General features: G+C 62.8%; 1 protein-coding gene across 4 annotated transcripts; it reads right to left on the bottom strand.

Annotated features, from left to right (window-relative positions):
* Window positions 1-21: 21 nt before the first annotated feature.
* ITGB4 (integrin subunit beta 4) lies at window positions 22-27,532 on the bottom strand. Of its 4 annotated transcripts, XM_054709900.1 has the most exons (41): window positions 27,411-27,532; window positions 24,576-24,664; window positions 23,566-23,648; window positions 23,271-23,372; window positions 22,921-23,125; window positions 22,421-22,517; window positions 22,119-22,290; window positions 20,983-21,246; window positions 20,542-20,631; window positions 20,177-20,299; window positions 19,669-19,833; window positions 19,431-19,507; window positions 18,781-18,983; window positions 16,395-16,498; window positions 16,177-16,275; window positions 15,875-16,004; window positions 14,947-15,069; window positions 14,758-14,864; window positions 13,998-14,031; window positions 13,631-13,822; window positions 13,287-13,390; window positions 12,989-13,047; window positions 12,879-12,902; window positions 11,907-12,055; window positions 11,644-11,823; window positions 10,606-10,754; window positions 8,208-8,412; window positions 7,413-7,570; window positions 6,905-7,085; window positions 6,655-6,792; window positions 5,177-5,359; window positions 4,960-5,091; window positions 3,652-3,861; window positions 3,022-3,252; window positions 2,491-2,649; window positions 1,948-2,097; window positions 1,270-1,458; window positions 1,018-1,173; window positions 773-937; window positions 574-684; window positions 22-472 (listed from the first exon to the last, which is right to left on the bottom strand). In XM_054709900.1, exons 2-41 carry the CDS (start codon window positions 24,652-24,654, stop codon window positions 333-335), a joined length of 5,622 nt encoding a protein of 1,873 aa, XP_054565875.1. In that variant the 5' UTR covers window positions 24,655-24,664; window positions 27,411-27,532; the 3' UTR covers window positions 22-332. The 4 variants fall into 4 exon arrangements, with proteins under 4 accessions (XP_054565875.1, XP_054565876.1, XP_027986350.2 ...); XM_054709901.1 differs by lacking the exon at window positions 2,491-2,649 and having other exon boundaries at window positions 27,411-27,531; XM_028130549.2 differs by lacking the exon at window positions 3,652-3,861 and having other exon boundaries at window positions 27,411-27,531.

Genomic DNA, 27,532 nt, shown 5'->3' with positions numbered 1-27,532 from the left:
CTGGGCAGGGCGGAGCCAAACGGTAGCAAACTCTTTTATTAAGTGCAGGACAAAGCTGGGTCCGTGTCATGCTGGTCCCGGCGCTTTGGTTACAAATGCGCTTGGCGGGGGGGATGGGGGTGGGGCAGACAGAGGGCCTTCTGGGACCTCTGCCCTCTTCCTGCCCCCCAGAGGGCACCCACCCCCAGAAGCACTGGTCCTGTGATCAGCATGCGGGTGGGTGGCGCCACCAGGGGTCCAAGGATGGTGTAGCTGAGGCAGCACCGGGGCGGGGCGGGGGGGGGGGGGCAGTGGGGGCCCGGGTTCAAGGACGCCTGGTCGAGGTGGGGAGCTCAGGTCTGGAAGAACTGCTGGTCCACCTGGCTGCTGAGGGTCCCGCTGGTGGTCAGCGTCTGGCTCACAAACTCCTGGGTCACATGCCGGGTGAGGGAGCCGCCTGCCTCCAGGCCCCGGGGCCCCAGGGCCAGGCCGTCTGCCGGGGAAGAGGTGTTGAGAGACTTGGCTAGGTCCCTGCCCTCTTCGTCTGTGTGCTCTGTCTCCCCCAGGAGAGCCTGGCCCCCCCCGGCCACTCACCCAGCAGGAAGGGCTCGCCGGTGCTGGTGTGGGTGGTGGTGATGCTGCTGTACTCGCCTGGCAGTGGGTGCTGGTAGAGCGCCGAGAGGCCCCCCAGCTGTGGGAAGGGGCCTGGAGGGGACAGATGAGCCCCTCAGGGGACGGTGCCAGAGGTGTGGTCAGAGAAAGGATCGGGGTGCAAAGGGGCAAGGTGCCCTACCTCCATCCTGGGACTCAATGGTGATGATGCCCTCACGCTCCGGCCCAAAGCCCTGGGTGGTCCTGGCCTGCACCTTGAACTTGTAGGGCATGTTCTCCCGGAGGCCCGGCACCGTCAGCCTGCTCTCGGCGCTGTCGCCGTCCACCTGGAATGTAATGGCTGGCTCTGGGCCGGGGAGAAGCCTTGAGCCCCTGTGGCTCCCTCTCCACCGTCCCCCGCCACCCTGACCCTGGGGCGGGCAGCACCTCCTCCGTGGGCCATCTCGCACGTGACCATGTAGCCCAGGATGTCTCCGTCAGGCCTGCGCGGCCGCTCCCAGCTCAGCTGCAGCGAGTCTGGGCTCAGGGCCGTGAACACCAGTGGGCCCGGGGCGCTGGGCGTGCTCAGGGTGAAGGCGGAGCCTGCGGCAGCAGAGGGAGAGGGCGATGTGTGGGTCTAGCACACCTGGAGAAGCAGGTGTGTGTGGGGGCAGCCAGGGGGTGGGGGGAGCAGCTCACCTGGCAGGGGTAACAGCGGGCTCTGAGGGTGCACCTGTGACTCGATGGTGATGACACCCTCGCGCTCCGGGCCCCAGCCTTCCTGGCTCTGGGCCCGCACGCGGAACACGTAGGAGTGGTTGGGCAGAAGGTCTTCCACCACCACGGAAGTCTGCCCGGGGTTGGGGATGTTGAGCCGATGCAGCTCACCTGGAGGGGGTGGGGTGGGGTGGGAGCAGCTTTATTCCTGCTCCTGGCCTGGTCCCTCCCCCTCAACCCCCACCCCGGGGCTGCTGCCAAGACCTGGTCAGCACCCACCAGGAGTCGCTGGTTTGGGGCCAGCCTGCTGTGGTCTGGTGGGTCAGGTTGCCCGCTACACAAGGGAAGAGGGGGCCTGAAACCCCGTGTTCTGTGTATGGCCCAGGTCATGCTGCAGAGGGTATGTCGGCCCAGAAAGTGCCGGTTCCCACAAAGGCATCGAGGCCAGCAGAGGGCCTGGGTCCTGAGGCCAACGAGGCCTCACTGGGCAGCATCTTGCCTAGGGAGTAGCCTGGGGAGCCCCCGGGAAGTGGGTGAGGGCTCAGAAGTGAGACCCTCTCAGGCTGGGCGGTGGGGCTTTAGTGTTCAAGGGACGTGGGCGGATTCCTGCCACAGCCGTGAGCCCTGGTGTCACATATGTGGCCAGGCCACAGCCCTCACCGCCGTTCAGCAGCTGGTACTCCACGCTGTAGCCCTGCAGCGCCCGCTCGCACTGCGGCTCTTGCCAGCTCACTTTCAGAGACGTGGGCCCCAGGGCTGAGAACACCAGGCGGGTGGGGGTGTTGGGCAAGCCTGCAGCCAAGCGGGAACCTGGAGACGGGAGGCCACAGTCAGTCTGGCTCGGGGTCCCCGGACAGGAGTCCTAGGTCAGCTCCTGACCTCCCTCAGCTGTCGCGCCTACACTGACTGCTGGCCAGGTGGCTCACTCACCGGCAACAGCCTGTCCAGGCCCCCTAGCACCTCCCGCCTGTCCTCACGGTGGGTGTGGGCCCTGCCTGTGCCAAGCGCCGTGAGCCCCCACCCCTCGGCTGGCCTGGCCCCTGCTGCCCCAGCCCGGCACCCCTGGGCAGGCGAGGCTGTTAGGCATCAGCGCTGATGTGGATGGAATGGAGGGGGTGCAGGGTCATGGGCAGTGACTGCAATGGCCGTGGATGATAGATGGAGCAGGACAGCTGTGGAGACACGGTGGCCACACTGTACTACCTGGGCCCCAAGGGGGCGCTGCTGGCTGCCCAGCCAGGATTATAGAGTCTGGTGAGTCCCTGGAAGGGGGGAACCCCTTCATCTGAGCCCGACTCCAGGACCCCAAGGTCCAAGACAGCGGAAGCCTGCTCCTCCCGTCTTCCCAGATGGGAGGGAGGCCTAGGGTGGGACAAAACAGGAGTGAGGGGGCAGGAAGTACGTGTGTGTTGGAGGATGGGCAGGGGGGACAGCAGGCCGAGGCAGCTCAAGCCTCCAGGAGCCGGAAGAAAGGAGGGGTCAGCCTGGCCAGCATGGTTCAGTGGCTGAGCATCAACCTATGAACCAGGAGGTCATGGTTCGATTCCCAGGTTGCAGGCTTGATTCCCACTGTGGGGCGTGCAGGAGGCAGCCAATCAATGATTCTCTCTCATCATTGATGTTTCTATCTCTCCCTCTCCTCTAAAATCAATTTAATTTTTTAATTTTAGAAAATATATTTTAAAAAAGAAAGAAAGGAGGGCAGCAGGAGAGGCGGGTTGGCGGTGCACTCACTTTGCGAGGAGAGGGAGGTGAGGGTGGAGTAGTCCCTGGGCAGCGTGCCCGAGTGCTCGGTGCGCGTCAGCGAGTGGTAGTCCCTGGTGAGGGTGGAGGAGGTGCTCAGCACGCGGTGGGGCAGGTGTGGGCTCAGGTGGGTGCCGTAGGAGGCGTTGGTCGTGGCCATCCTGTGCAGGGAGTTGGCGCTGCCCGGGAAGGCAAAGTCCATCCGTCCATTTACCAGGTGCTCTGCAGGGGAGAACAGGGTCACCGGGACAGGCCAGCACCAGGCAGCCCTGGGAATTCCGGGATTGCCTGGCCACTAGAGGCCTCCCTTGGCCCACGAGGGAGGAGTCCACGGGGCCACACAGGCTCCTGCAACTCGTGGTCTCCGGCCAGGCGCCAGGCCACTGTGGACAGGCCGAGCCCCGCTGAGCCAGCTGGAGACGCTGTCCCTGCAGCCAGCCCTGCCCTAGGGGTCCTTTGGCTCTGGGGGGGCGGGGAGGAAGGCCTGCCTCCACGCGCTCGCTCAGCCCCTGGCAGGGGAGGGGCCTCAGTGGGCAGCCTGGCCGCAGCGAGCTCAGGCTGGGCCCCAAGACGGCAAAAGAGTGAGCCTAGGTGGGTGTGGGGTCGGGCTGCGCCGGTCACCTCCGGGGGCCCAGCTGCCGCTCTCCCCCACTGCTCCCCCAGCGCCCCCTTCGGCGCCGTCGTCCGGGGGCCCGCGGGGCAGTTCGGTGGCGTCGGAGGACCGCCCGCTGCTGGCGGACAGGCGCGGGATGACCTCCGGGGGCAGCCGCCACGTGACGCGCCGCAGGTCCAGCTCCTCCCCCAGCAGGGCCTCGAACTTCCAGCCGCCGCCTTGGGAACAACGAAGGGCGCGTTGGCACCGCCGGCGGCGCGGGAGGGTGCGGGCGGCGGAGCGGTCCTCCGGCTCTTTGGGATCCAGGTGGGGGTGGGAAGGGGTGCACGGCAGGGACCAAGAGCCAGGCGACAGGCAAGGCCCTTCTCCCGCGGATGAGCCAGTGCAGCCTGGGGGCAGCGGGTAAGGAAAGGCCCAGGAGACCAGGGGTGGCCCTGGCTTTGTCACCAGCTGTGAGGGCTCCCTGCTCTGAGCCTCAGTTTCCCTTCTGTATAATGGAGAGAGCCATCTCTTCCTTGCCAGCCTCCCAGGGGACAGTTCCTGAAGCCAGAATGTTCAGGGTGTGTGTGTGAGGGGGGGTCAGTAGCAGTTGAACAGGGGCTCCTCTTGCCCCCAGACTGAGCCCCCTCAAGACGCCCAGGCTGAGGCTCCTTAAGCCCAAGCTCTGCCTGGTGAGGGCAGGAACGTGGTCCCTGGGGCCTGAGGCATAGACAGGGATGAAAGAAAATACAGTCCTGGAGGATTTGCACTCATGGCATCGTGCGAGGGCATCCCATTGTACCCATTGTACAGATCAGAAAACTGAGGCACAGAGCCCGTAGTGATTTATCTGAATTCCTGCAGTGGAGCCAGAAGCTCAAACTGTGTAGCTGGGACTCCAGCTGAGGGCGCTTTGCCCGCAGTGTGTAGGAATCGAGGAGGGACCAGGAGCGGGGCAAGTGGCTGCTCCGGGCCTCCGGGCCATGCCTCCTCCCTCACAGCCCTGTCCCTGGGAGGCCGCCGGGGTCCTGACTCCATGGCACAGCTGGCGAGCCTTTCAGCTGCAAAGCTGTGTTTCCGCGTGGTCCCGTGGGCATGAGTGGAGCACGTTTGCACGGGTCTGTGAGCATCTGCCCCCAGCAGGTGTCTCCCTGTCCTCACGCACAGATGTGACGTGTTTGCACGCATGCCATGTGCTCTTTGTCCCTGTCCAACTATTGACCTGAGAGTTTGACCTTCATGCCCAGAGGTCACTGGCCCCTTTGTTCTCTCTGGACACTAGTGACAGCCCCCCTTCTCCCCAGGACCCCCACCTTCCTCTCGGGGGTCCTGCTCACCTGTGTCGTCGGAGACACTGGGCCGCTGGCTGCCGGTTGGGGAGCGGAGGACCTCGTCGCTGTACATGAGGTAGCTGTCATAGTCCTCCCCGCCCTGCGCGTCCACGATGGGGATGTCGGGGATGATGGGGACTGCGGGGGAGGGAGGGTGAGCCAGAGCCCAGTCTCGGCCTCCGGTGCCCCCTGTCTGCCCCGTGCCTCCCCGTCCCCCACTCACTGGACATGGGCCGCTTGGGCTGGGTGGCCAGGTTGATGATGGCCTCCCGCTCGGGCCCCCAGCCTGCCCCGTTGCGCGCCTTCACCGTGTAGCGGTAGGGCTGGGACTCCCGCAGGTTCTCAATGAGCAGCATCCGCTTCTTGGGGGTGTCCACCAGCACCTTCTTCATGGGCCCGATGGGTCCTGGCGGGAGAGTGCTTCAGAGGGGTCGCCCAGGTCCTGCCTGGCCCCCGCCTGCCTCTGACATAGCAGAACAGTCAGGGAGCGAGCAGTACCGAACCCCGGTGGGAGCCAACCCCTGAGAACCTGGGCGACTGGTTTAGACACGTGTCGCCACCTCTCCAAAGGGCTCATCACTAAGTTAAGTGGCAGCATCAGGTCTAGACTCAGGGTGGCCCCAGTGTCACCTCTGCTAATTGGTAACAGACCCTGGGAGGCCAGCACACATCTCAGTTTCCCTTGATGTTCCCCCCCGCCAGGACCAGCTCGAAGGACTGAAGAAGACCTGTCCGCCTGTGGGGGTCCCTAACGCCAGGGCCCAGCCCCTCGCACCCTCTCAGCTGGCGGGAGCAGGGGAGAGGGCACCACAGTGCTGTTGCCCTCGGGCTGGGCCCCACATTCAAGTTCAAGCCGTGCACTGAACCCCCCAGCCGTGAGCTTCTGGCGGGGTGCCTGTCACCCCTGGGATTGAAGGCAGGGTCAGAGGCGACTTCCTGACATGGACTAAGTGCTGTGAACTCCGAATGAGCCAAGGATGTGACGCAGATGCTGAGGAGGTGGCGCTTGGCGTGCCTGGCTGGCAAAGAGCCACGAGCCGATGCCCAGCACCATCAACCCCGCCGTCCTCTGCCCAGCGGGCCACCAGGCGGCTGAGCCTGACCCATCCAGGGGCCACAGGTCAGAGGGTGGTGAGCTCTCCCTCCTGGGGCTGACCACGCAGAGGCGAGGGTGCGAGGAGGAGGTCCCTGTACCAGGTGAGGGTTTGGACCAACTTCCTCAAAGACTCTCTCATCTTGAAGATTGGCAGGGATCGCCCACACTTGCCTCCCTCCCCAGACTGGTTTTGCCGGGTGCTCTGGCCTGGGGCTGCCAGAAAATGTGGCATGGAATGTACTAAAAAACGTGTTTATCTGAAATTCAAGGTGTCCTCTGTTCTTATTTGCTAAATCTGGCAATTCGACTCTGCCCCCAAGAGAACGGTGTGAGAACTAGCCGTCTGGTTACCTGTACGGGAAGGCACCCCTGTCTGTGCTCAGGCCTTCCACCCCCTCCAGCCCTGGAAGCTTCTGGGCCTGACCTTTGAATGCAACCAGCCTCAACCAGACCATAAACCTAATGATGCCTCAGGCGCCCAGATGTAGGGGCTCAGCCCAGCTGTAGGGGCTCATCCGCTGAGCGGGACAGTGTGGCCTCCCTCCCACTTTTGGCCCCTCCCCTTCCACGGCTGCCACCCCCGGGGCGGAAGGAGGGGGCCTTACGGTTGTCCTCATTGACCAGGCCGTAGCAGACCTCGTAGGCCGTGATCTCGCCGTTGGTCTCGGCGGGCTCAGCCCAGCTCAGCTGGGTCACGGTGGAGGAGACTACGTTGAAAGCCAGACGCCCTGGCTCACTGGGTACTGGGTGGGGGGTGGGCAGGAAGAGAGCGGTCAGTGGCAGAAGAGGGCGGAGATCTGGGAGGTAGGGCGCAGGGCTGGGCATACTGGACGGCTGGTCGTGGCGAGGCCTCACCTTCCTGGTGGGTGCGGCAGGACACCAGGGAGCTGTAGGGGCCCTCGCCCTGCGTGCCGAAGGCGCACACCTTCATCTCATAGTCGCAGTACGGGTACAGGTTGGTGAGCTCCACCGAGGGCACCTTGCTCTCAAGCACGTGGGCTTCGGACTCGGAGTCCCCCTGGATCCAGTACCTCACCTGCTCCCAGGGGGGGGGCTGGTCAGTGGGGAAGCGCGAGCGCCAAGCACTTGGATTCCATTGACCTGCCCTACCGTCCCCTTTGCACAGTGAGACCCCAAGGCTCCGAGGGGCGGAGTGACCTGCGGATTCACACAGCAGGGCTGGGGGGGTGGCGGGGGGGACTCTCGGGGGCGGAGGGGCCACGTTCCAGGAAGGAGAGAAAATGTCTGAAAGCTCCCTGGGCACATGCCCTCGCTCACCCCCATGGCCCTCTGGCCTGGGAAGCCACCTCCCCAGTGGTTGCCAGCCTCACCATCCACCTCCCTCATCGCCCCTCTGCCTTACCCTGTACCCTGTTGGTTTGCCAGAAGGGGGGAGCCAGTTGAAGTGGATCTTCCGAGACCCGGCGGCTTTGGCATTGGGGTTCTGTGGGGCGCCCAGGACACTGTGGGAGACTGGGAATGCAGTCTGGGTCTGGTTCTGGAAGGTCAGGTCCAGTTCGTCTGTAGTGGGTGAAGTCAGGGCGGGGCAGCCAGTTCGGACATCCCCTCACACAGCAGAATCTCACTCCCACCACCAGGGGGCGCAGGGGGCGCAGTGAAACACCCAGCTGTGATGGAGACCCCTGCCCTGCAGTCTCTCTCCACGGGTGCCGCCGGGGGCATCCTGCCAAGCCTGGTGGAGGACCCAGGAGGGTCTTTGGAGAAACGAGGAGGAGGAGGGAGATTGTCTGGCAGCAAAGGGAATGTTCCCCATGAGGACATTTGCTCCTCCTCCTAAGAACCCCCCCTCCTCTCCCATTTTTTTCCACAAGCGCCTCTGGGGGGCGCGCACATCCAGGAGGCTAAGGACCCATCAGAACTAACCCTTTCACCCCTAAAGTGGAAGTCAAAGGGCCTAATCCTGGGGTTCACGGTGAGCATAGGGGTGTCAGATAAAATGCAGGATGCCTAGGTACGTTAGAATTTCAAAGAAGCAGCCAATGCTTTTCTCGGGGTGAGAAGATCCTAAACATTGGGGCGGACTTAGCTGCAAATGCGCTGGTCGGCGCTGAAATGGAAACGGGGCCGTTCTTGTTCGCTAAGACGGGCCCCCGCCTTCCCCCGCCGCCTGCGTCGACGGACCCCAGGCTCTGCCCACCTCGGTCCCCGATGATGACGGTGGCCGAGTGGGGCTGGCCCAGGCGTGCCCCGAACTTGGGGTTGCTGAGTTGGACGTTGAAGCGGCGGGCCTGGCGGGTCCGCAGGAGCGAGTCCACCTCCTGCAGCTCCAGGAGTTTCACCTGCAGCTCCTTCCAGGTCTCGCCGGGCTGGAACAGCAGCTCGCCCTCCGCGGGGACGTAGTCCTGGGAGTGGGAAGGGGTCAGACCGGCCGCACGCCCCACCCCGACCTCAGGGACACTGCAGCGCATCCCACACAGGCGGTCCCACACGGGCATACCGTGGCTCAGTTCCTATGGCACCTCCTGTGCGACACTTGACAAGGATTAGCTCAGTTCCTCCTCACGGCAGTGTGCGGTAGAGGTAGCACTGTCCCCATTTTACAGATGAGGAACTGAGGCCCACAGAGGGGCAGACACTTGCCCACGTTCACACAGGTAGCTGTGGGGGAGCCAGGATTTGAACCAAGGCATAGAGACCCCCACAGGCAGGCGCTCATCCGGAGGGGCTGGGATTTCAGGTCCCCCTCACTGTGGCTCTGCAGTCTAGGACCCTGCCAGCCCCCAGGCCCTGCCTGCCGGGTGGGGTGCTTCTATCAGCTCCCGCTTTCCACTCGCAGCGCCGCAGAGCTTTCCTGAGTGTCCCACGTGTGTGCAGTGAGTGAATCAACCGGAACGGGTGTGGGGCGGCAATCCCCACATCAGACCACAAGGTGGCGCTCCAAAACTAACATTTCAATTCCGGGCACTGCTGGTCAGGCCCACTGTGCCTGCAGGCACATTCTACAGGGGCTACAGGACCCAGAGAGTGATAGAGCGTCGGCCTTTGGACTGAAAGGTCCCAGGTTCGGTTCCGGTCAAGGGCATGTACCTTGCTTGCGGGCACATCCCCAGTGGGGAGTGTGCAAGAGGCAGCTGATCGATGTTTCTAACTCTCTATCCTTCTCCCTTCCTCTCTGTAAAAACTCAATAAAATATTTTAAAAATAATAATAATTAAAAATCAAGCAAAGTTAATATCCACTGTAATCCAGAGGGATTTATTTAAACTCAAGAGCAATGCTTAATTATAAACTATGATGGAGCACAATTAACTTGGGCCATCTAAAATAAAATTAAAATAAAAAAGACACAGGGCCTCAGGCGGCGATGCCAGCTCTCTGCTTCCTGGAGTGGGAAAGGCAATCCAGGACACACGGGACCCCGAGCACAGGGAGCTCTGAATACGGACTAATGATCAGGTGCAGTTTGATGGGAAGTTCCTTAAGTGCGGTAACTGTGTTGCAGTTTTGCAGAAGGAATGACCGTGTTCCTGGCAGGTGCCGCACGTATTTAGGGCCCACATGAAATCCACAGTTGTGGAGAGCTCAGCAAATGCACTGAGTGGCCAGATTGTGATGATCTCTGAACGCATAATAATCTGGCCACTCAGTGTGTGTGTGTGTGTGTGTGTGTGTGTGTGTGTAAATAAATAAATTAGAGGCCCGGTGCATGCATTCATGCATGGGTGGAGTCCGGCCAGCCTGGCCAGGGGGAGGGGACACGGGTGGTTGGCTGGCCTGCCTGCTGGTCAAACTCCTGGTTGAGGGGACAATTTGCACATTAGCCTTTTATTATATAGGATATACACTGAGTGGCCAGATTATTATGCGTTCAGAGATCATCATAATCTGACCACTTAGTGTAGAACTAAGCCAGATTCTCTCTCCCTTCTCCCTACAGTCATACAGATGTGGAACTACAGATACGTCTGCATCCATATGCATGGATACCTAGCTCTGTATAGAAAGAGAGAGAAAGCAGATATTAACAGCTGGTGGATCTATCTAAAGGGCACACATATGCTAATTTCATTAGTTTTTTCTATTTTTCAGGAGGTTTGATGTTTTTCAAAATAAAAAGTTGGGAAATAATAAAAATGGTTTTTAAAAATTGTTAAATACCAAACGCATTTTTATAAAAGCCTAACAGGACAGCCGGAATCTCTTGTGTATTATGGCCTATTCCGTGAAATTTCTGGCCATACCAATTCTCCTTTGGAATTTTTATTGGGAGCACTGAATCCGTAAAGAAAACTGTTCCGGCCAATAAAAAGAAGACTCGGGTGTGGCCGGGCTGCCGGACCTGCCGAGTGCATTCTCCCTGCCATGGCCAAATGGCCCTGTGGGCCCAGGAAGACTAGATTTTAGTGTTTTTTGAGTTAATTTTTGATTGGAATATTTTTAGTTTTTAAATGCTGGCAATGAACTCCGAAACACAAACAAACAAGCCTGCAAGTCAAACCACGCACATCCACCTACAGGCATCCAGGGACCCAGGCAGCGCCATGCCCGCTCCCCCCGACCCTGGGATGTGCCCTCAACCCCAGGGCGGGGCTTACCCGGTTGCCCTGCGCCGTGTTGTCCTGTGTGCGGTAGGACACCTGGGACTTGCCGTTGTCCAGGATGCGCCGGACGACGGGAATGCGGGCCACTTGCTCCCCGACGCTGATCAGGTACTCAGGGTGCTCGAAGGACACTATGCCGTTGGCTGCAAGGGGCCGGGCACAGTCAGAGGGTCCTAACCTCAGTCCCCTCTCCACTCCTCCCGCCCTGCCCCCGCCCAGCCCAGACTCCAGCAGGCTGCCTGTCACCCCGCACCCCACCACTCTCTGGGGAGGACCGAGGAAGGGGATGGGACATTTTTCCAGAAAAAGTTGAAGGGGCTGGGACAGTGTCCAGCACACATCCTGGAGGGGCCAGGGCAGAGCAAGGTGGGGGCACAACCGAGGTGAGGCCCTGAGTGCAAGGAGCAGGGAGGGAGGGCAGCTTGCGTGTCCGTGATGCGAAGCCCTGCCCACCCTCTAGACAGGCCTGGGCACAGGGGCCCCGCTCCTTCCTGCTCTGATGGCCTGGCACCCCAGGGAGGTCCAGCCAACGGCCTGGTTCAAAGGCCGGAGGGCAGAGGGCAGGGGAGGGACGTGGATGGCTGCAGGCAGACCCAGCACCGGCGAGTGACTGTAACGGAAGCTCCGCGCAGAGCTGTGCAGCCGCACGCTCCGTGTAAAAGCCCGACGCCCATTTTACAGATGGCGAAACCAGGGCTCGCAGAGGTTACGTGTCCTGCCCAGGCCACACAGCCAGGCCCCACTTCCACTGGAATGCAAGGGGCCCCAGCTCCCCATTCTTATTTTGTTTTTTATTGATTTCAGAGGGAAGGGAGTGGGAGAGAGAGAAACATCAATGATGAGAGAGAATCACTGATCAGCTGCCTCCTGCATGCCCCCTACTGGGGATCAAGCCTGCAACCTGGGCATATGCCCTTGACCGGAATCGAACTTGGGACCCTTCAGTCCACAGGCCAACGCTCTATCCACTGAGCCAAACCGCTAGGGCCCCAGACTCCCCTTTTGCCTCCTTGCTCCCCCGCACTGGCCGACCTTGCTCCTTGATGATGGTGATGTTCACCAGGCGGCGGCCGAGGGTGGCGGTGCCCATGGGCACATTGAGGGCCTCCACCAGCAGCTGCTTCTCATCGTCGTCCTCCGGCCGGATGAACAGGGGCACCCGGACGTCCACCAGCTCCACGCCCTCCTGGAACTCCACCATGCCCCGGGCGTCTGCGTGGGGTGGGGGCGGTCAGATGTGGGGGCCACACGGGGTGGGAGGGGACACCGAGCGGCGGGGGGAGCCGCCCACTTACCCTGGTCCGCAGTGAGGGTGTAGTACCCGGGGGCCACCTTGAGCTCGTGGAAGGCCCGCTGGGCCACGTGCTTCTCCGTCAGCTTCAGCAGGGCCTGCTTGGCCGAGCGGGGCGCCATCAGCACCGTGTCCACAATGGTGTGGTCCTGCCTGGGGGCGGGGTCAGGCGGAAAGGGGTCAGGCTGGCCAGGAGGTGGCGCTTGTCCCTGTCATCAAGGGGCGAGATGTGGGGCAGCACAACAGTGCAGGTTCTCCAGAGCCAGGCCCATGCCGGCCCCACCCCTGCACCCTGCGGCCTCCGCCAAGCCCTGTGCCTCCCCGAGCCTCAGTGACCTCCTCTGTGAAACGGGGCTATTCTCGCCCCGGAGATGCAGGGCAGCAAAGATGCGAAGGGTGTAGGCGCTAAAGCCTGGGTTCAAATCCTGGCCCTGTTTCCTTCTTTTTTTTTTAAATCCTCATTCAAGGATATTTTTCCATTGATTTTTAGAGAGAGTGGAAGAGAGAGGGAAAGACAGAGAGAAATATCGATATGAGAGAAGCACATGGATTGGTTGCCTCCTGCACACGCCCTGACCAAGGCCCAGGCCAGGGAGGAGCCTGCAACCGAGGAATGTACCCTTGACTGGAATCGAACCTGGGACCCTTTGGTCCGCAGGCCGATGATCTATCCACTGAGCCAAACTGGCTATGGCCTGGCCCTATTTCTTAATAACCAGGTAACCTTGGGCAAGTTACTGAATCTCTTTCAGCCTCGGTTTGCAGGGGGCCCCCCTGGTCCCGAGTGGACCCCTGGGTCCACCTGTTTGTACGGGGCTGGCTCATAGTAGGGCTCATGTCAGTGTTTCTCAGATGAAGGTCCTACCCCATGACAGACATACGGCCTTCCCTACCTGCAGGATGGAAAGGGGGCGGGGGTGGGGGAGGGGCAGGTGGGGCAGGTGGCTGGGGCTATCCCCCTGTGTCTTCAACTCACTTCTTCCCGGCGTTGGGCTGCTGCCTGTGGGGAGCAAGAGGGGACCGTGAGCCAGGTGGGCCCCGGGGCGGCTCCCGCACCCCACCCCGGGCACCCAGGACAGGACGCACCGGAACTTCGTCTGCTGGAGCTTGTGCGAGCCTGCGATCTGTCTGTACACCTCGTTCAGCTGCCAGGCAAGGGCGGGCATGAGGACCTGCCTGGGCCGGCTGGGCCTCCCTGTGGGCACGCCCATGGCCTCATCCCCTCCAGGAACCGCTCAGAGGGAGCCGATCCCAGGACACGCCACACCAGGCGCGTGTCCACGGAGGCCCCTGTCCCACCGGGAGCATCCAGGTCCCCCGGGCGCTTGCCGGGGCTCTCCCGCCCCCCAGGTCTCGCCCGGCCCGGAGAGGCCACGGCCCTTACGTTCTCCTCCACCTCCTGGCGCAGCTGGTCACATTCCCGCGTGCCCGGCTTCAGCAGGTTCTCGGTGCAAAGGCGGGCGAGGCGCAGGGACAGCCCGTAGGGCACTGGGGGCGGGCAGGGAGGGGGCCGTTAGCTCCCTGCACGGCGGGCACCACAGAAGCCCCTGGCTGGCTGGCGGCCGGAGCCTGTAGCGCCATCACCAAGGGCAGAAGGTGGCCAGGACCGTGCCCGCACCCAACACTCAGAGAAAACGGGAGTGGCTGATCCTGGGCCCGGAGCAGCAGTGAGCGTGCCCCGGCGCCAAGGGCCCGCCCGGAGCCGCGGCACCCAGCCCTGGCCCTCACCCAGCTCCGTGGGGTTGGTGCTGGCAGCGTGGGTGGCAAAGCCGGGCCGCTGCACGTTGTTGGTGACCTTCCAGCGGACCCTGTCGATGCCCTTGAAGTTGCCGCTGCGCAGCATGGGCGTGTCCAGGTGGTCCGAGGCCATGAGGCTCTCCCGCAGCATGTAGTGGTCCTCCTTGAAGCCCACGATGTGGCCTTCGGGCAGGTTCTCAGCATGAGGCCCCTCGCCAGGTCCTCCCCGCGCCGCCCTCAGGGGGAGCCCGGGGCCTGCCTCCCCTGTTCCGCACTCGGCCCTCCTTCCCCGCCACCCCCGCTGGGCAAGGAGTGGTCAGAGCCCCACCCGCCGCCCCTGCCGATGCCAGGCCCGTACCTCGGTTGCAGCAAGGGAGCAATGCCAGGCAGGCCTAGGGGACAAGGGGTGGGGATGAGGGCTGGGATAGCTGCCCAGCCCAGTCAACCCCCCCGGCCACCGCCCCACCCACCCGCAGCAATGGTCCAGAGGGCCGCAGTGCCTCCCCAGACACCGGGACAGCCAGGCAGCTGCAGGGATCTAGGTGTGGGGCACAGAGGGCGGTACAGAGGGTGATGGGGCAGAGAGTTCCCAAAGTGTGTGCCAGGGGACCCTGGTCTTGCAAGATCCTCTGTAAAGTAAAGGTTCTATGATCAAACCCATTTGGGAGGCACTGAGCTCCTTCCCCTCTTATGGTTTCACTACGCATCAGCTGGACCAAAGGCTCTGAGAAGTCCTGCAGAGGTCACGAGAGTTCCAATGTGTTTGGTCATAGAACCCTTTCCCTGTAACTCACACTAACATCCCATAACCCTGGAGGTTCCCACAGCTCAGCCTCCCAGGCTGTGCCGCCCTCCACGCTTTCCTGCCTCTTGTCTGTTGTCGCAATGCGACCGTCAGCTCCTGGGGGGAGGGCTGTGGGCTCCCGGGCCCTTTGCAGGTGGCTGACCCCAGGGCAGGTGCTCCCAGACAGCCAGCCGCTGATGTGGGCAGAGCCGAGGGACTGGGCGGGGGGAGAGGGGACATGAGATCTGGGCAGAAGCCGTGGCTTCACCGGGCCTCTGACAGCTACGAGGAGCCTGGGGCGGGGCGGGGGGCTGGTGGGGACCCGGAGCCTCACCTTGCAGCAGGCACAGTACTTCCAGCAGAGCAGCAGCAGCAGCGCCAGGAGCAGCAGGAGGAAGATGAGCAGGGGGATGAGCCACCAGAAGGAGCCGGGAGGGCAGTCTGGGGGGAGGAGGAAGGTGGTGGTCATCCCTGGGCGCCGTCTGACGGGCCCCCCACCTCCGGCGGCCGGGCGCCAGCTCACCCTTCTTCCTGTGCACCAGGACGGTGCTGTTGGGCCCGGGCGTGCCGTCGCCCTCCACGGTGTAGCTGTAGTTACAGTCGTCCTCCTCGTCCCGGAAGGAGCAGTGCTCCACCACCTCCTCCGCTGCACCCACAGGAAGTCAGCAGGCGCCCCTCGCCCCCCAGGGCCCGCCCCCACCCGGGGCCCACCCCCAGGGCCCCTGCCTCCCAGGGCCCACCCCCCAGGGCCAGAGGCATCTCCCTGGGGAAGAACACAAGTCCCCCGCACAGGTCTGGTATCCTGACCAGGAGCATCAGAGTCTGCAAATCTGTGCCCCACCTCCCCATCCTGAGCCTCACCTGGGAGCTGGGCTTCTGGGAAATGTGTCTGACCCAAGGAGAGGACATGGTGGACCCGCATGGCCTGGTACGTGTCCCTGCTGTGTTCACACCCCTGCCCAGGCCGGTGCCCCCGTCCCAGACTCTTTGGTCCCTAACCAGCTCTGCCTGTGGCCCGGGTCTATGTGCCTCCTGCCCGGATTCGTGACCCCTCCCAGGTCTGGAACCCTCGTCTCGACTGCGCAGCCTCAGCCTCAGTTAAATATATATATTTTTTCATTGCTTTCAGAGAAGAAGGGAGAGGGACAGATAGAAACGTCAATGATGAGAGAGAATCATTGATCGGCCGCCTCCTGCACGCCCCCCACTGGGGATCGAGCTCGCAACCAGGGCATGTGCCCTTGGCCGGAATCGAACCGGGGACCTTTCAAGTCCACAGGCGGACGCTCTATCCACTGAGCTAAACTGGCTAGGGCTGTGCAGCCTCAATTTAGATTACGAGGCCTCTGCCCAGCTCTGTACCCCTGTCCAGATCAGTGACACCTCCTACCCCACTGAATGCCCCTGGCCTAGGCTCTCGGCGCCCCCGCTCCTCCGCCCCCGCCCCTTACCGTTCTTAAGCTCGTCCACCATCTTGACCTTGAAGCCGCACTCCTCGCACGTGCGGCCCTTCTTCTCGCCCGTGCCCCAGGCCTGGCACTGCACGCAGGAGCGCAGGTCCTCGCAGAGGCCCAGACGGACCTGGGTGGGAGAGGAGGGCAGGCGAACACTGTGCTGGGCAGGCCTCTGCCAGGCCCCCTCCGCCAACCTCGCACCCGCGTCCGGCTCCTACAGCACCAGGCTCAGCCCCTCCTGCCCACCCTGCCCTGTGCCCAGGGTCCCCGTGCCCACACCCCAGCGACCCCGGCCTCACCGCTGAGTAGTTGATCTCGCAGATGGTGTCTGTGTAGAGGGACTGCTGGCTGCAGTGGCACCGGCCACACTCGCAGTGGCCACGCCCATTGCAGATGCCCTGAGGCAAGAGGAGGCACCGGTGAGCCAGCTGCACCCCATCCCTGCCTGAGAGGGTGGGTGGTCCTGACCGGATCCCCCTCTGCCGCCCCGCACTGCCTGCCCCATGCCCAGGCCTACCCCATTGCTGTCGATGCAGGTGGCATTGCTGAGGGGGCAGTCACAGCTCAAGCCTGTCCAGCCAGGCTCACACTCACACCGGCCCATGGAGCAGCGTCCCCGGTCTGCAGAGAGGGGGCGGGGGAGGGGGGAAGAGCACATTCATACCTGCAGTCCTGGTTGCCCACCTGCCGGGGAGGACCTGTGGGAGCTGAGCTCAGGGGTAGAGCCATCTCTTCCTCACTTTGTTCAAAAAGCTTCCCTCCATCTGTCCCCCTCCATCCCACCTTCTACTTTCCACTCTGCAGCCAGAGTGACCATCTGCACAAATCCAATCGTGTGGCTCCCCTGTTTAAGAACCTCTACTGAGTCTTGGCCAATGCAATAAGGTAAGAAAAGGAAATAAAACTTATCAGTATTGGGAAGTAAGAAATAAAACTGTCATTACTTCCAAGTATCAGGAACCTGTCACAAAATGTCAAGAAGAATGTACAGGTAAATTATTAGATCTCATTAGTGAGTTTAGCAAGGTGCCTGGATACAAGGTTAACATACACATAGCTAGAAAGTGAAAACAAAACTCCAGTGCCTCTCTTTTGCCTTTAGGACCAAGGCCAACGGCCTTCCACTAGAATAGAGGTTGACTGACCGTGGCCTGTAGGCCAGGCCACCTCACTACCTGTTTTTGAGTTTCGTTGGAGCACAGCCACGCTCATTTGACGCGTTGTTCACAGCTGCTTTCTGCTCAGCAGCAGAGATGGGTCGCTGTGACAGAGACCATGCGGCTCACAAAGCTGAAAACATTTATTGTCTGATCCTTTATCTAATTAATTAATTAATTAAATATATCTTATTGATTTTTTTACAGAGAGGAAGGGAGAGGAATAGAGAGTTAGAAACATCGATGAGAGAGAAACATCCATCAGCTGCCTCCTGCACACCTCCCACTGGGGATGTGCCCGCAACCAAGGTACATGCCCTTGACCGGAATCGAACCTGGGACCTTTCAGTCCACAGGCCGACGCTCTATCCACTGAGCCAAACCAGTTAGGGCTTGTCTGACTCTTTAAGAAAAGGTTTGGCCCAGTGGCATGGCTCAGTAGCTGAGCATTGACCTATGAACCAGGAGGTCACAGTTCAACTCCCGGTCAAGGCACATGCCCAGGTTTCAGGCTCGATCCCCAGTGTGGGGTGTGCAGGAGGCAGCTGATCAGTGATTCTCTCTCATCATTGATGTTTCTCTCTCTCCCTCTTCTCCCTTCCTCTCTGAAATCAATAAAAGTATATATTTAGAAAATGTATATGTACATAAATTAAAAAGGAAAGCAAGCATGTGGACTAGCCTAGACCTGGGCCCACCTTGCGCTCTGGCCTTGCCTCCTTCCCCACAGCGCCCCCCTCCCCTCCTGGCTCCCAGCTCTGCCTTCCTCCAGATGAACTAGGCTCCCCCTTCGTTCCTCTGAGCACACTCTGGGATGGGCGGTGGGAGAAGAGAGATGGGGCAACAGCAAGAATGGACGAAAGGGTAGGAAAGCAGGGGCTCCACCCTCAGTGGCAAGTATACAGTTGGGGCTTAATAAGAATGTGACGAGTTGCCAAAGCCGATTTGGCTCAGTGGATAGAGCGTCGGCCTGCGGACTGAAGGGTCCTGGGTTCGATTCCGGTCAAGGGCATGTACCTTGGTTGCGGGCACATCCCCAGTAGGGAGTGTGCAGGAGGCAGCTGATCGATGTTTCTCTCTCATCGATGTTTCTAACTCTCTATCCCTCTCCCTTCCTCTCTGTAAAAAAATCAATAAAATATATTAAAAAAAAAGAAAAAAAAGAATGTGATGAGTGGATTTTCATTCATCCTCCTCCATGGAACCATCCAGTCCTTCCACATGGCACCTATCTGGGTTCTGCGACCCCGCCCGGCTGGGAAGCGTGGGCCAGGCTATGTGCCCGCGGCCTTGGCCACGGCAGGAGGCCCTGTGGGGCTGCAGAGACTGCGGAACTGCAGGCGTGCCCGCTGGAAATGTAGCGTCTCCTGAGAGAGGCGCGGTTGCCAGGCCGTATCCCAGTAACGACGAGGGTTGAGCTGGGCGATGCCCACCATGAGAGGGGAGAGTGGAGACAGGAGGTGGGCAGGGCCTGGAGGACCTCAGGGAAATGGGGGTCTTAAGCACAAGGGGAACGTCGCACTGGCCTTGGGCATCAAGTTCGCAGAGGGCACAGAGGTCCAGGGTGGTGCTGGCCTTGGGGGGAGGAGGCACTCAGGGAGTCCGGAGGAGGGCTGGGTCTGAACTTGGGATTCTGCCTCTCAGCCTGGCTCTCCCAACCTGTCGTGATGGGGGAGCGGCAGGGCAGGGCAGGGCAGGGGCTGGCCCTCGGGCCCCCGCACTGGCCCCCGCGGCTGCTGAGCTCACCGTTGCAGAGGAAGCCGGAGGTGCGCGGGCACTGGAAGTTGTCGAACTCGCAGAACTGGCCCTCGTAGCGGCCTTCGCCGTAGCACACGCAGCGCCCGCACTGGCACTCGCCGCGCCCCGAGCACGGCTTGTCCTCCCCCTCCCGCAGGCAGGGCTGGATGTCACTCAGCGAGCCCGTGGAGCAGCTGCAGGTCTTGCCACTCCTGAGGGAGGAGCCAGTCACTTCCCACAGCCTGGGGCCAGGCTGGGCCTTTTACCGGCCCATTTCACAGAGGAGAAAACTGAGGCTCTGAGAGGGCAGACAGCAGTGGCTGAACTGACTCAAACCTCAGCCCCCTGGGTCCCTTCCTAACGAAAGACTTGTTCAACGCACCCTTCCTTTAGGAGCTCCTTTCTGACTGGGTAATACGTGTGTGTGGTTCAAAATACAAAAGGTATGAAGTGAACAGTCTCCCTCCCAGGCCTGTCCCAGGCCCCAGCCCCGACGGCCCGTTGTCCTGATTCTTGCACGTCTTTCCAGCTGCATCCTGTAGGGCTAAATAGCTCAAAGTGCTTCGAACGGGACGCACCTAACAACGGGTGCCCTCTCCTCGTCAGGCGTATACGGGGGCCCCGGGGGAGGCCCCTGGCATGCTGGGCACTGCACTCACCAGCCCTCGCTGCACACACAGTGTCCGCACATGAAGTCTCCGTTGCCGCTGCACTGGGGGGAGCCCACCTCTTTTTGCTGGAATGAGAACGTGTGGGGTGTATGGGAGGGGGGCAGGGCCACTGGACACTCCTGCTGCCTCCGCCCCTCAGGGCGCCCTCGAGGGGGACGTGGCCACAGGGCGCAGGGCTTGGGGCGGCTGGCTCCGCTGCTCCCTCCCGCCCCGGGCGCGGCCGTACCAGCTCGCAGGCGCAGGGGTCGCAGATGATGCCCACGTCCATCCGGAGGCCGTCGGAGAAGGAAGGCTTCAGGTGGATGTTGCCCTTCCTGTCGTGTTCTGGCAGCTGGCACACGTGCGTCCCGTCCACGTCCTCGATGGCCCGAAGCTGAACTTGGTACGTGCCCTGCAGGGACCTTGCTGTCAGCCAAGGCAGGCCCGCGGGCTTCAAGCTTCGGGATGTGCCTGGGTCCTGGCACCCAGCTCCCTGCCTGCTCGCCCTCGGGGCTGAAAATGGCTCACTCTGGGCACAGTCACGTGACACCACCAGGGACCCTCCTCGTCTGGCCCATTTGCTGTCTGAGCAACCCTCTGAGCTCCGTGCAGGCGGACCCCGCTGTGCCGAGGTCACAGACAAGCCGAGGGAGGTGCCCAGCTCATCCGAGGGGCTGACCCGGGGCCTTCGAACCCAGGCCTGTCTGACTCCGGAGGCCGCGCCCTCCCTGCCCCGGGGCCCCATGAAAACGTACCACTTCTCCTCGCCGGATGTTAAAGGACCCAGTCTCCGTCTTCTGGAACATCTTGGAGGTGACCTCGGTCCGCAGGCCGCGGGGGCTGTCCAGGGCCCGGATGTCCAGGTTGGAGTGAATGCGCTAAAGGGGGGCCAGGGATCAGCGGTCTGGGGGAGCCTGGGCTCACCCCTGGGGCCTGGCTGTGCTCTTCTCGTGTGGGGCCTGGGGTGGCATCAGGGTGGCAGGGCTCAGGTGGACTCCCCGGGGACCCTGCCTCACTGGCCTGTCCTATTTCTCCACCCTGACTGGGGACCCCCTTTGCCCACTCGGCCTCCCCCAGCCCTGCCCGGAGGGACCGGCCTCGGGCGGGCGCCGCGCCTCACGTTGAAGGCCTCCTGCAGCAGCTCCACGATGTTGGACGAGTCCTCCTGCAGCACGCCCAGCGAGGACACGGGGAAGTACCGGTGCAGCTTCTGCGGAGAGAAAGCCAGGCCCCGGCTCAGTAACAGCTGCTGCATCCAGGCAACAGCTCAGGGTTATCCCCGCTTTGCAGAGGGATCGCTGAGGCCTGAACCCTGCTGCCACATCCAGAGTCGGACCTCTTAGCCCCACCTGCCTGGGGAGGATGGGCACAGGGCCTCCCCGTCCCACCAGGGCACACCCCGGAGGTGCTGGCTGGTCGGGGCGGGAGTAAGGGATGAAGGGAGGGAGGAGAGACGGAGAGAGAGGAGAGATTTCTGAGAAGATCCATGGACCCCCACCCACCCCTTTCTCGGCCGGTGAGGCCCAGGCCACCCCCCACTCCGCACCCCCCCCACACACACCTCATAGTAGCTGTAGGAGTAGTTGGTGACGGCAAAGATGGGGATAATGTTGTGTTTGGCCAGCAGGCGCACCAGGGTGGGCACCGACGGGTAGTCCTGGGTCTTGTACTGCGTGTAGGTGCCTGTGGCATCCAGGTGGCACTCCTCGTCATTTCGGTTCATGATGCCAGCCAGCACGTTGGCACCGTCGGCCTCATAGTGGAAGGCGGACTCGGTGGAGAACACCAGCAGGTGGGTGCTGTCAGGGCGCCAGCCGATGTCCCTCTGGGGAGAGCAAGGAGGGCAGTCACTGCGCTGCCGTGTGTGACAGGGAAAGTGGGTCCCCATGGGGGGCCCAGCGAGGCCACGGCACGAACAGCATGCCATCATCACGAATGAGTGACGACATGGAAGACAGAAACCAGTGACGGGGCAGGACATGGGTGTGGGTCTGTGCACACCGTGGGCGCCATGGCCATCCGACTCCCCCAAGGTCTTAGCCACCCTCCAGAACGTTTTAACGGCATAGGAACATGTGCCCCATGCAACGTTAATGAAAAGGCCGGTTCCAAGAGGTCCAGCAGCGGGCGGCACGTGGTTAGAGGATAGATGGGATGATTGTGGAGACGATTACAGAAGAGAAAATGCGCAAAGTGAAAAGAAGCAAGTTTCAGAACGAACAGCACACCGATTCCAACCATAGGAAACAAAGCTTTGCTGGCGGGACACCCGTGGCTGCCGCCTGACCGTGGAGACGTCATGGGCTATTTCTGTTCTTTGCTTTCCAAGCTGTCTATTAAATGGGTATGTTATTTTCAAAATGGGAAAAAGTGGACGTGCACATAAAACCAAGTGCCTTCCTCAGCGGCCCAGCACTGTTGGAAACTGGGAGACTGGCATTAGGGAGGAGATTGGGTGGGAGGTTGGCATCAGGGCACGGAAGGTTCCAGAGATCCGGGACTCATGTCTGCCTCGCCGGCCAATGCTCAGGGCGAGGGGCTGTGGCTCCCGGCACATCTAAAGCCACACTGTAATGGAGGGCCACCCAGAGCGTCGGGACGTGGGGCCGCCGCCTGGCATCGAGCAGGCCAGTGGGCAGCCGGTGCCCCGGTAGAGAAGCGCCGCCCCTCCCAGGCCGGCAGCCCCTCCCGGCGCACCGTGCACACGGCCGTCTGCAGGATGGCGTCGAAGCCGCCCTCGGGGGCGTCCAGGTTGCCCGAGATGCGCTCCTGCTGCAGCTTCCTCCGGAACTCGGTCACGTCGTCCGTGAGGCTGATGACGTTCTTGAAGGAGAAGGGGGCGTCGCTGTTGGGCCAGGGCTCCTTCAGCCTGGGCAGAGGGGGAGGGAGAGTCAGGGCCCAAGACCCGCTCGCGCCCCCGCCCGCCCGTCCTCTCTAGGAGGCCGCCCCCTCGGCTGGTTTTGGGCAACAGCCAGGACTCCTGCCCCTCGGTCACTCACTTCTCCGGCCGCATGTCCGTCTGAGGGACGCTGACTTTGTCCACAAACTTGCCAAATCCAATAGTGTAGTCGCTGGTGAGCCGGCTCAGGACCCGGGCTGGGCATCAACAGGGAAAAGAGAGGGCAGCTGAGCCCCAGCGCCCCCACATCAACATGGGGGTCCGGGGCTGGCTCGGGAAGAAGAGGTGACCTCTGTGGACACACAGTTATGCTCCCAGGAGCCCTTGTCCCTATTCACAGACGAGGGCCATGGGACTCGGGTCCCAGAGTCCTGCATGGGACCGGCTGGAGAAGGCGGCCTTCTCTGAAGTCCCAGACCCTGGGGACGCTCCCCTGAGAATGTGGGGAGTTCTGGGGGCAGGGGTTAATGTCCTGTCCTTCCTTGTGGGGTGGGGGCAGCTGTCCTGAGCCCTGGCCGCTGAGCAGGTGCCCAGCCAGCCAGGTAAGGCACCTGCCCCCCCTCCCCCGCCCCTCTGTCTTCTATGCTGGCCCGGCCGTACCCAGATGCTCCCCCATCTGCTTGAGGTTGTCCAGATCGTCAGACATGGAGTTGGAGAAGTCCATGAGGATGTACAGGTCCACGGGGCTCTCCAGCGGCTCGAACACCTCCAGCTCGAAGAGCCGCTCCTCGCCGGGCCGCAGGAGGACCTGCAGCGCCTGGGGGGACACCTGGCTGCGACGCAGGGTGGTGTCGATCTGGGTCTCCTGTGACGGGGGTGGGGGGACGACGACAGAGGGGGTCACTCCAGATAGCCGAGGGGGAGCCTCTCTGCCCAGCCGGGGACAGTGAACCCCATACACAGCCGCCTTGGGCATGGCGGTCCCCGCTCCCTGGCCCCCGCCCGGGCACCTCTGTGATCTCGAAGCTGCTCTCCATGACCACCACGCTCTCCAGCCGGCAGCCCGCGGCCAGCAGCTCCGCCTGGGTGTTGCAGCGCCGGTCCTTGAACTCCTGGCCGGAAGGAGACGGGTCAGGGGGCGCAGTGCCTGCCCCTGGATTTGTTCCCTCTGAGTTCCATATCTTGCCTGTCTCCCACACCCGCCCGGCAGGGGCAGGACGCTGGGCTGCGGGTGTGGCCAGTGTGGACTTGGCCGAGGGGGTGCAGGGGGCCCGGAGGGCACCGGGTTGGCCGGCGGCAGCTCACCTGGTCGGTGCAGTAGGCGCAGTCCTTGTCCACACGGATGCACTCGGTGCAGCTCTTCACCTGGGCCTTCCTGCAGCGGTTGGCTGGGTGGGGACCGGGCAGACCACTGAGCTGGACCCTGAGACCAGGCCATCCCCACCTGCACCCGCACTGGCGAGGCGGGGTCTCTCCCCAGTTCACAGAGGAAACGGAGGCGGCAGCGGCTGCGCGGTCTGCCCCAGGGAGTACAGCTAGACATGGGGCTCGCGCCTGGAACTTGTCAGACAGAGGTGCTGGCCCATTTGCTGGGGGGTCACCCTGGCCACTCCCTCACCTGCTCTGGTGCCTGCTAAGGCCGGACTCACAGTAGGCTGTTAGCAGATGAAGGAGCTAAAACTCCTGGGATTCCCTTTGGTTCTATTCAGTTAAAACCACAGTAAAGACCTACTATGTGCATCCAGTGTGCCCAGTGGGTGGTGTCCTGGGCCCCAGGCTATGGCCTGTTGTCACTGTTGAACCATGGATCTGGCCAGGAGCAGTGGAAGCCCTGACCTGCAGCAGCTGCCAATCCCTGTGGTGTAAATATTGCCCCTGGTCCACTTCACCCTATCAACATGGCCACCACCCACAGGCCAGATTTCAGATTTCACAGGAGGAGGGGCTGCAGCCATGGGTAGGAGGGGCTGGCAGGGGCACAGCAGGTGGTGAGTCACTGGTCTCTCCTCCGGATTCGAGGCCTCAGCACATCCTGCCAGAGCCTCCATTCCCTGAGTGGGCATCTTCTCTCTCTCCCAGACCAAGGCTCTCCTACTCTTTTCCCTCCCCTCCCTCCTCCCCTCCCCTCCCCGCCTCCCCTTGTTCTCGAGCCACACGGCTCACGGCTCCCCAGCCCCCACCATGGGCCATGGGCCATTTGTTGAATGGCCGAGTGGGTATCTGGGCCAGATACCCCTTGAGAGGCCCCGTGTGAGGGTGTGTCAGGAAGGGGTGCCCTCACCAAGAGGGGTGCCGCAGGAGCGTGCGAGACTCACCCATGTCCCCGGGGACGCTGACGCTCAGCAGGGCTGCCAGCAGCAGCCTGGTCCATGGGCTGGGCCGCGGCCCCGCCATCCTCTTCCTCCTGCGCGACAGCAGCAGTTCATGTCGGCTAGCGTCCTGGGTCCCCAGCACAGGCCAGGCCTCCCATTCCCACCGCTCAGGGTGGAAACCGGGTCCCCACCCTCTTGCCTTTGGGGGCTCTGGGCCCTCGAGGGCAGGGCTGCTTCTGACTTTGCCTTTCAGACCCCAGTGGGCCTGGGTCAGGCTGGGCAGGGACAGGGTCCCCCAACAGGGGCCACCTCTCTCTTCCTGCCCCTCTCCGCCCTGGCCCCCTTCCCTCTGTGGGGGTGGGGCAGCCAGGAGGAGAGGGGTCCCTCCCGATATCTGGGGCCTCGGAGAGGAGGAGGGGCTCGCTGCCCTCAGCTGGGCTCCGTGAAGACCGCCCCATCACAGGTGGGGTTCCCTGCCCCACACCCACCTCTGCCTGCCCCCCGATATATACACACACACTGTGCCAGCCCCCCAGCAGCCTCGTCTGCCTTGGTTCAGTATTAAACCATCTCAATGCATCAGCGGCCTCCAGGGCAGGCACAGAGCCGCCTCGGGAAGGGAAAGGGCTGGCCGGCGCCCAGGCCTGCAGAGCCGGGCGGACGTGGCCTGGCCTCAGGCCTCCTCCCCGGCGGGAGCTCGGCCAGTTAGACAGAGCAGCGTCCCGATACCCCCAGGTTGTGGCTGGACTCCGCGGTCAGGCACATACACGCGGCCAATGAATGACCGACAGGTGGGACTACCAAGCACTCTCTCCAGCTCTCCCCCTCCCTCCTCCTCCTCTAAAGTCCGTCAGTAACAACCAGCCTGGCCTCTCTGGGCCGGTCCCCAGGGACTTAGGCCACCCATGCCCACTGGCCCCCACTCCTCCGGTCCTCTCTCAGCCCTGGGCTCGCGGGCAGGGGCCGGCTCTGGAGGGCTAAGGCGCCCACAGTGCAGGGCAGGCCCGGGGGGTGGGGTGGGGGGACGGGGAGGCAGGCATTGCCTTTCTCCCTCCAAGGCATGTGGCCCCAGGCGGCCCCCAGCAGCTCCAACACCCCAGGGGCAGAGCCAGTCGGCTCCTTGAGGGAAATGACTTTCCTGCAGCCTCGGGGTGTAGGCACCACTCCCACATGACACACAGTACAGGCTGCGGCTCGGGGTTCCCTGGGGCACCATTACACATGCAGGTGCGGGTGCGGAGGGCCCAGCAGGCTCTCACCCTCCCGTGCCCACGGCTGGGCGCATGGCGGCAGGAGCGCAGCACTGCAGCTGCCTGGCTGCTCTTTAACAGGCACAGGGACCCAGCGGGGGTGCTGCACCCCACTTCCCAGATGAGGAGACAAGACACAGGTCGCTGGGCTGCCCCACCCCGCAGCCAGCAGTGGGGGAGCCTGGATGGGACCCCCATTTGACCTCCGTATTGTCCTCTGAGGCTGTAACATGGGGTTAGGAGGCTAGTCATGCACTCGAGTGTTTTGACTCAACTTGTGTTCATAAAGTTGTCAACATGAAAAACAATGCGGTGTCACATAAAGGTTAGGGTGGTGGGCTTATCAGAGGGTGTGGCTACGGCGGGCTGGGCGGGGCCCTCTCCAGGCCCCCCGGACCCCCCCATGGACCAGCCAGGTCCTGAGAATATGCAACTGCCACCCTGATGGGGGTCACCCTGCAGCACACCCAGACCGTCCGCACAGAGGACATGTGCATGGCCACACGCCGTGACCCAAAGGGGCCGAGGCTCAGAGCTCTCCCACACCCGCCTCCTCCCACCCAAGGGACCACTCAGCCCATGAGCACTGCCCACCACGGCGCCGCCCCTCCCACTTTCCCATTTCCTGGTCCCTCCGCGGAAGTCGGGGTCAAGGAGACAGGCACCCCTTTCCTGCTTCCCAAATGCCCCTCTCCCCCCTCCGCCCCAGGATGGAGGCCTCAGCCCTCACTGCCAGCTCTGTGGCAGGCAGCCACAACTGTGCCACTGGTGCCCAGGCCTCGGGCTCAGGGTGTGGCAAAGCCACCAGGCAGGAGTAGGAGCCCAGCCTAGAGCCACAACCAGCGGGCCACCCACAGGTGGGCCGAGCAGGTGGGACAGGGGCTGCATCAGAGGAGGTCACGGGTGGGCACAACCCAGGGCTGCTGCGTGAGGTCTAGGCGCTTCCTGGAGGAGGTGTCCCGAGCCGCGTTGTGGGGAGGGCGGGCGTGTGCTTGGCCAAGAGGAGAGTCAGGGACTCCCCAGGCCCCAGCGGGACGTACCCCCCGCCCCCAGGCCCTGCCCAGCCCAGCAGCGAGGGCCTTGGCCTCTGCATGGCTGTTCCTTCCCCCTTCGCAAACTCCGGAGGAACTCAGCCGGGGAGGCTGCTGCGCTTTGCCCATGTCTCCTGCACACCCACCCGCCACCCAGGCCCCTCTCCCTGCACCTTCCTCCAGGCAGAGGTCTGATGGCCAAGCGCGTCCTCCCCTGCGACCCCCCCCCCCCCCCCGCCCCGTGCCTCGGCCCCCAGGGCAACCTGGCAGGCTTGGCACTTGCCCTGTGCAGCATGGGGCAGAGGGGCCAGCGCCGGCCAGACTCCAGGAAGGGGAAGAACTGGGAAACAAAAGCCAGCCAGCACTCCCAACACACTCCCCTGCACCCGGCCCAGGCTCCGGGGGTACCCCCTTCTCCTGTCCGGGTCTCAGAACCGGCAGAGCCCTGTCGGCCAGGGGACCTGGAGGGCCGGGCGGGGTGCCTCCCGGCGACCCCTGACTGCCCTCCCGCCCTGGGCCCCTGCCCCTGCCTCTGCCAGGCGGGGGGCTGCACCTACCTGGGCGCAGATTCGCGCCCTCCCCGCGCTGGGCTCCTGGGCGGCTGGGCGGCTGGGGCAGGCGCTCGGGAGCTGGACGGCCGGAGGGCGGGCTGCGTGGGGGCGGGAGGCAGGGCGGGGAG

The sequence above is a fragment of the Eptesicus fuscus genome, chromosome 20 (assembly GCF_027574615.1).
Source record: "Eptesicus fuscus isolate TK198812 chromosome 20, DD_ASM_mEF_20220401, whole genome shotgun sequence".
NCBI lineage: Eukaryota > Metazoa > Chordata > Mammalia > Chiroptera > Vespertilionidae > Eptesicus > Eptesicus fuscus.
Note: the sequence above shows the minus strand (reverse complement) of the source record. Positions and strands in the feature narration are given on the sequence as shown.

Excerpts from the sequence above, each read along its gene's own strand:
- ITGB4 (XM_054709900.1), bottom strand. The coding sequence starts at position 24,654 with ATGGCGGGGCCGCGGCCCAGCCCATGGACCAGGCTGCTGCTGGCAGCC. Across the intron at positions 10,755-11,643 it reads CACCATCATCAAGGAGCAAG|CCAACGGCATAGTGTCCTTC; the intron begins GTCGGCCAGTGC and ends GGCCCCTTGCAG. Across the intron at positions 1,174-1,269 it reads CCCGCTGTTACCCCTGCCAG|GCTCCGCCTTCACCCTGAGC; the intron begins GTGAGCTGCTCC and ends CTGCTGCCGCAG.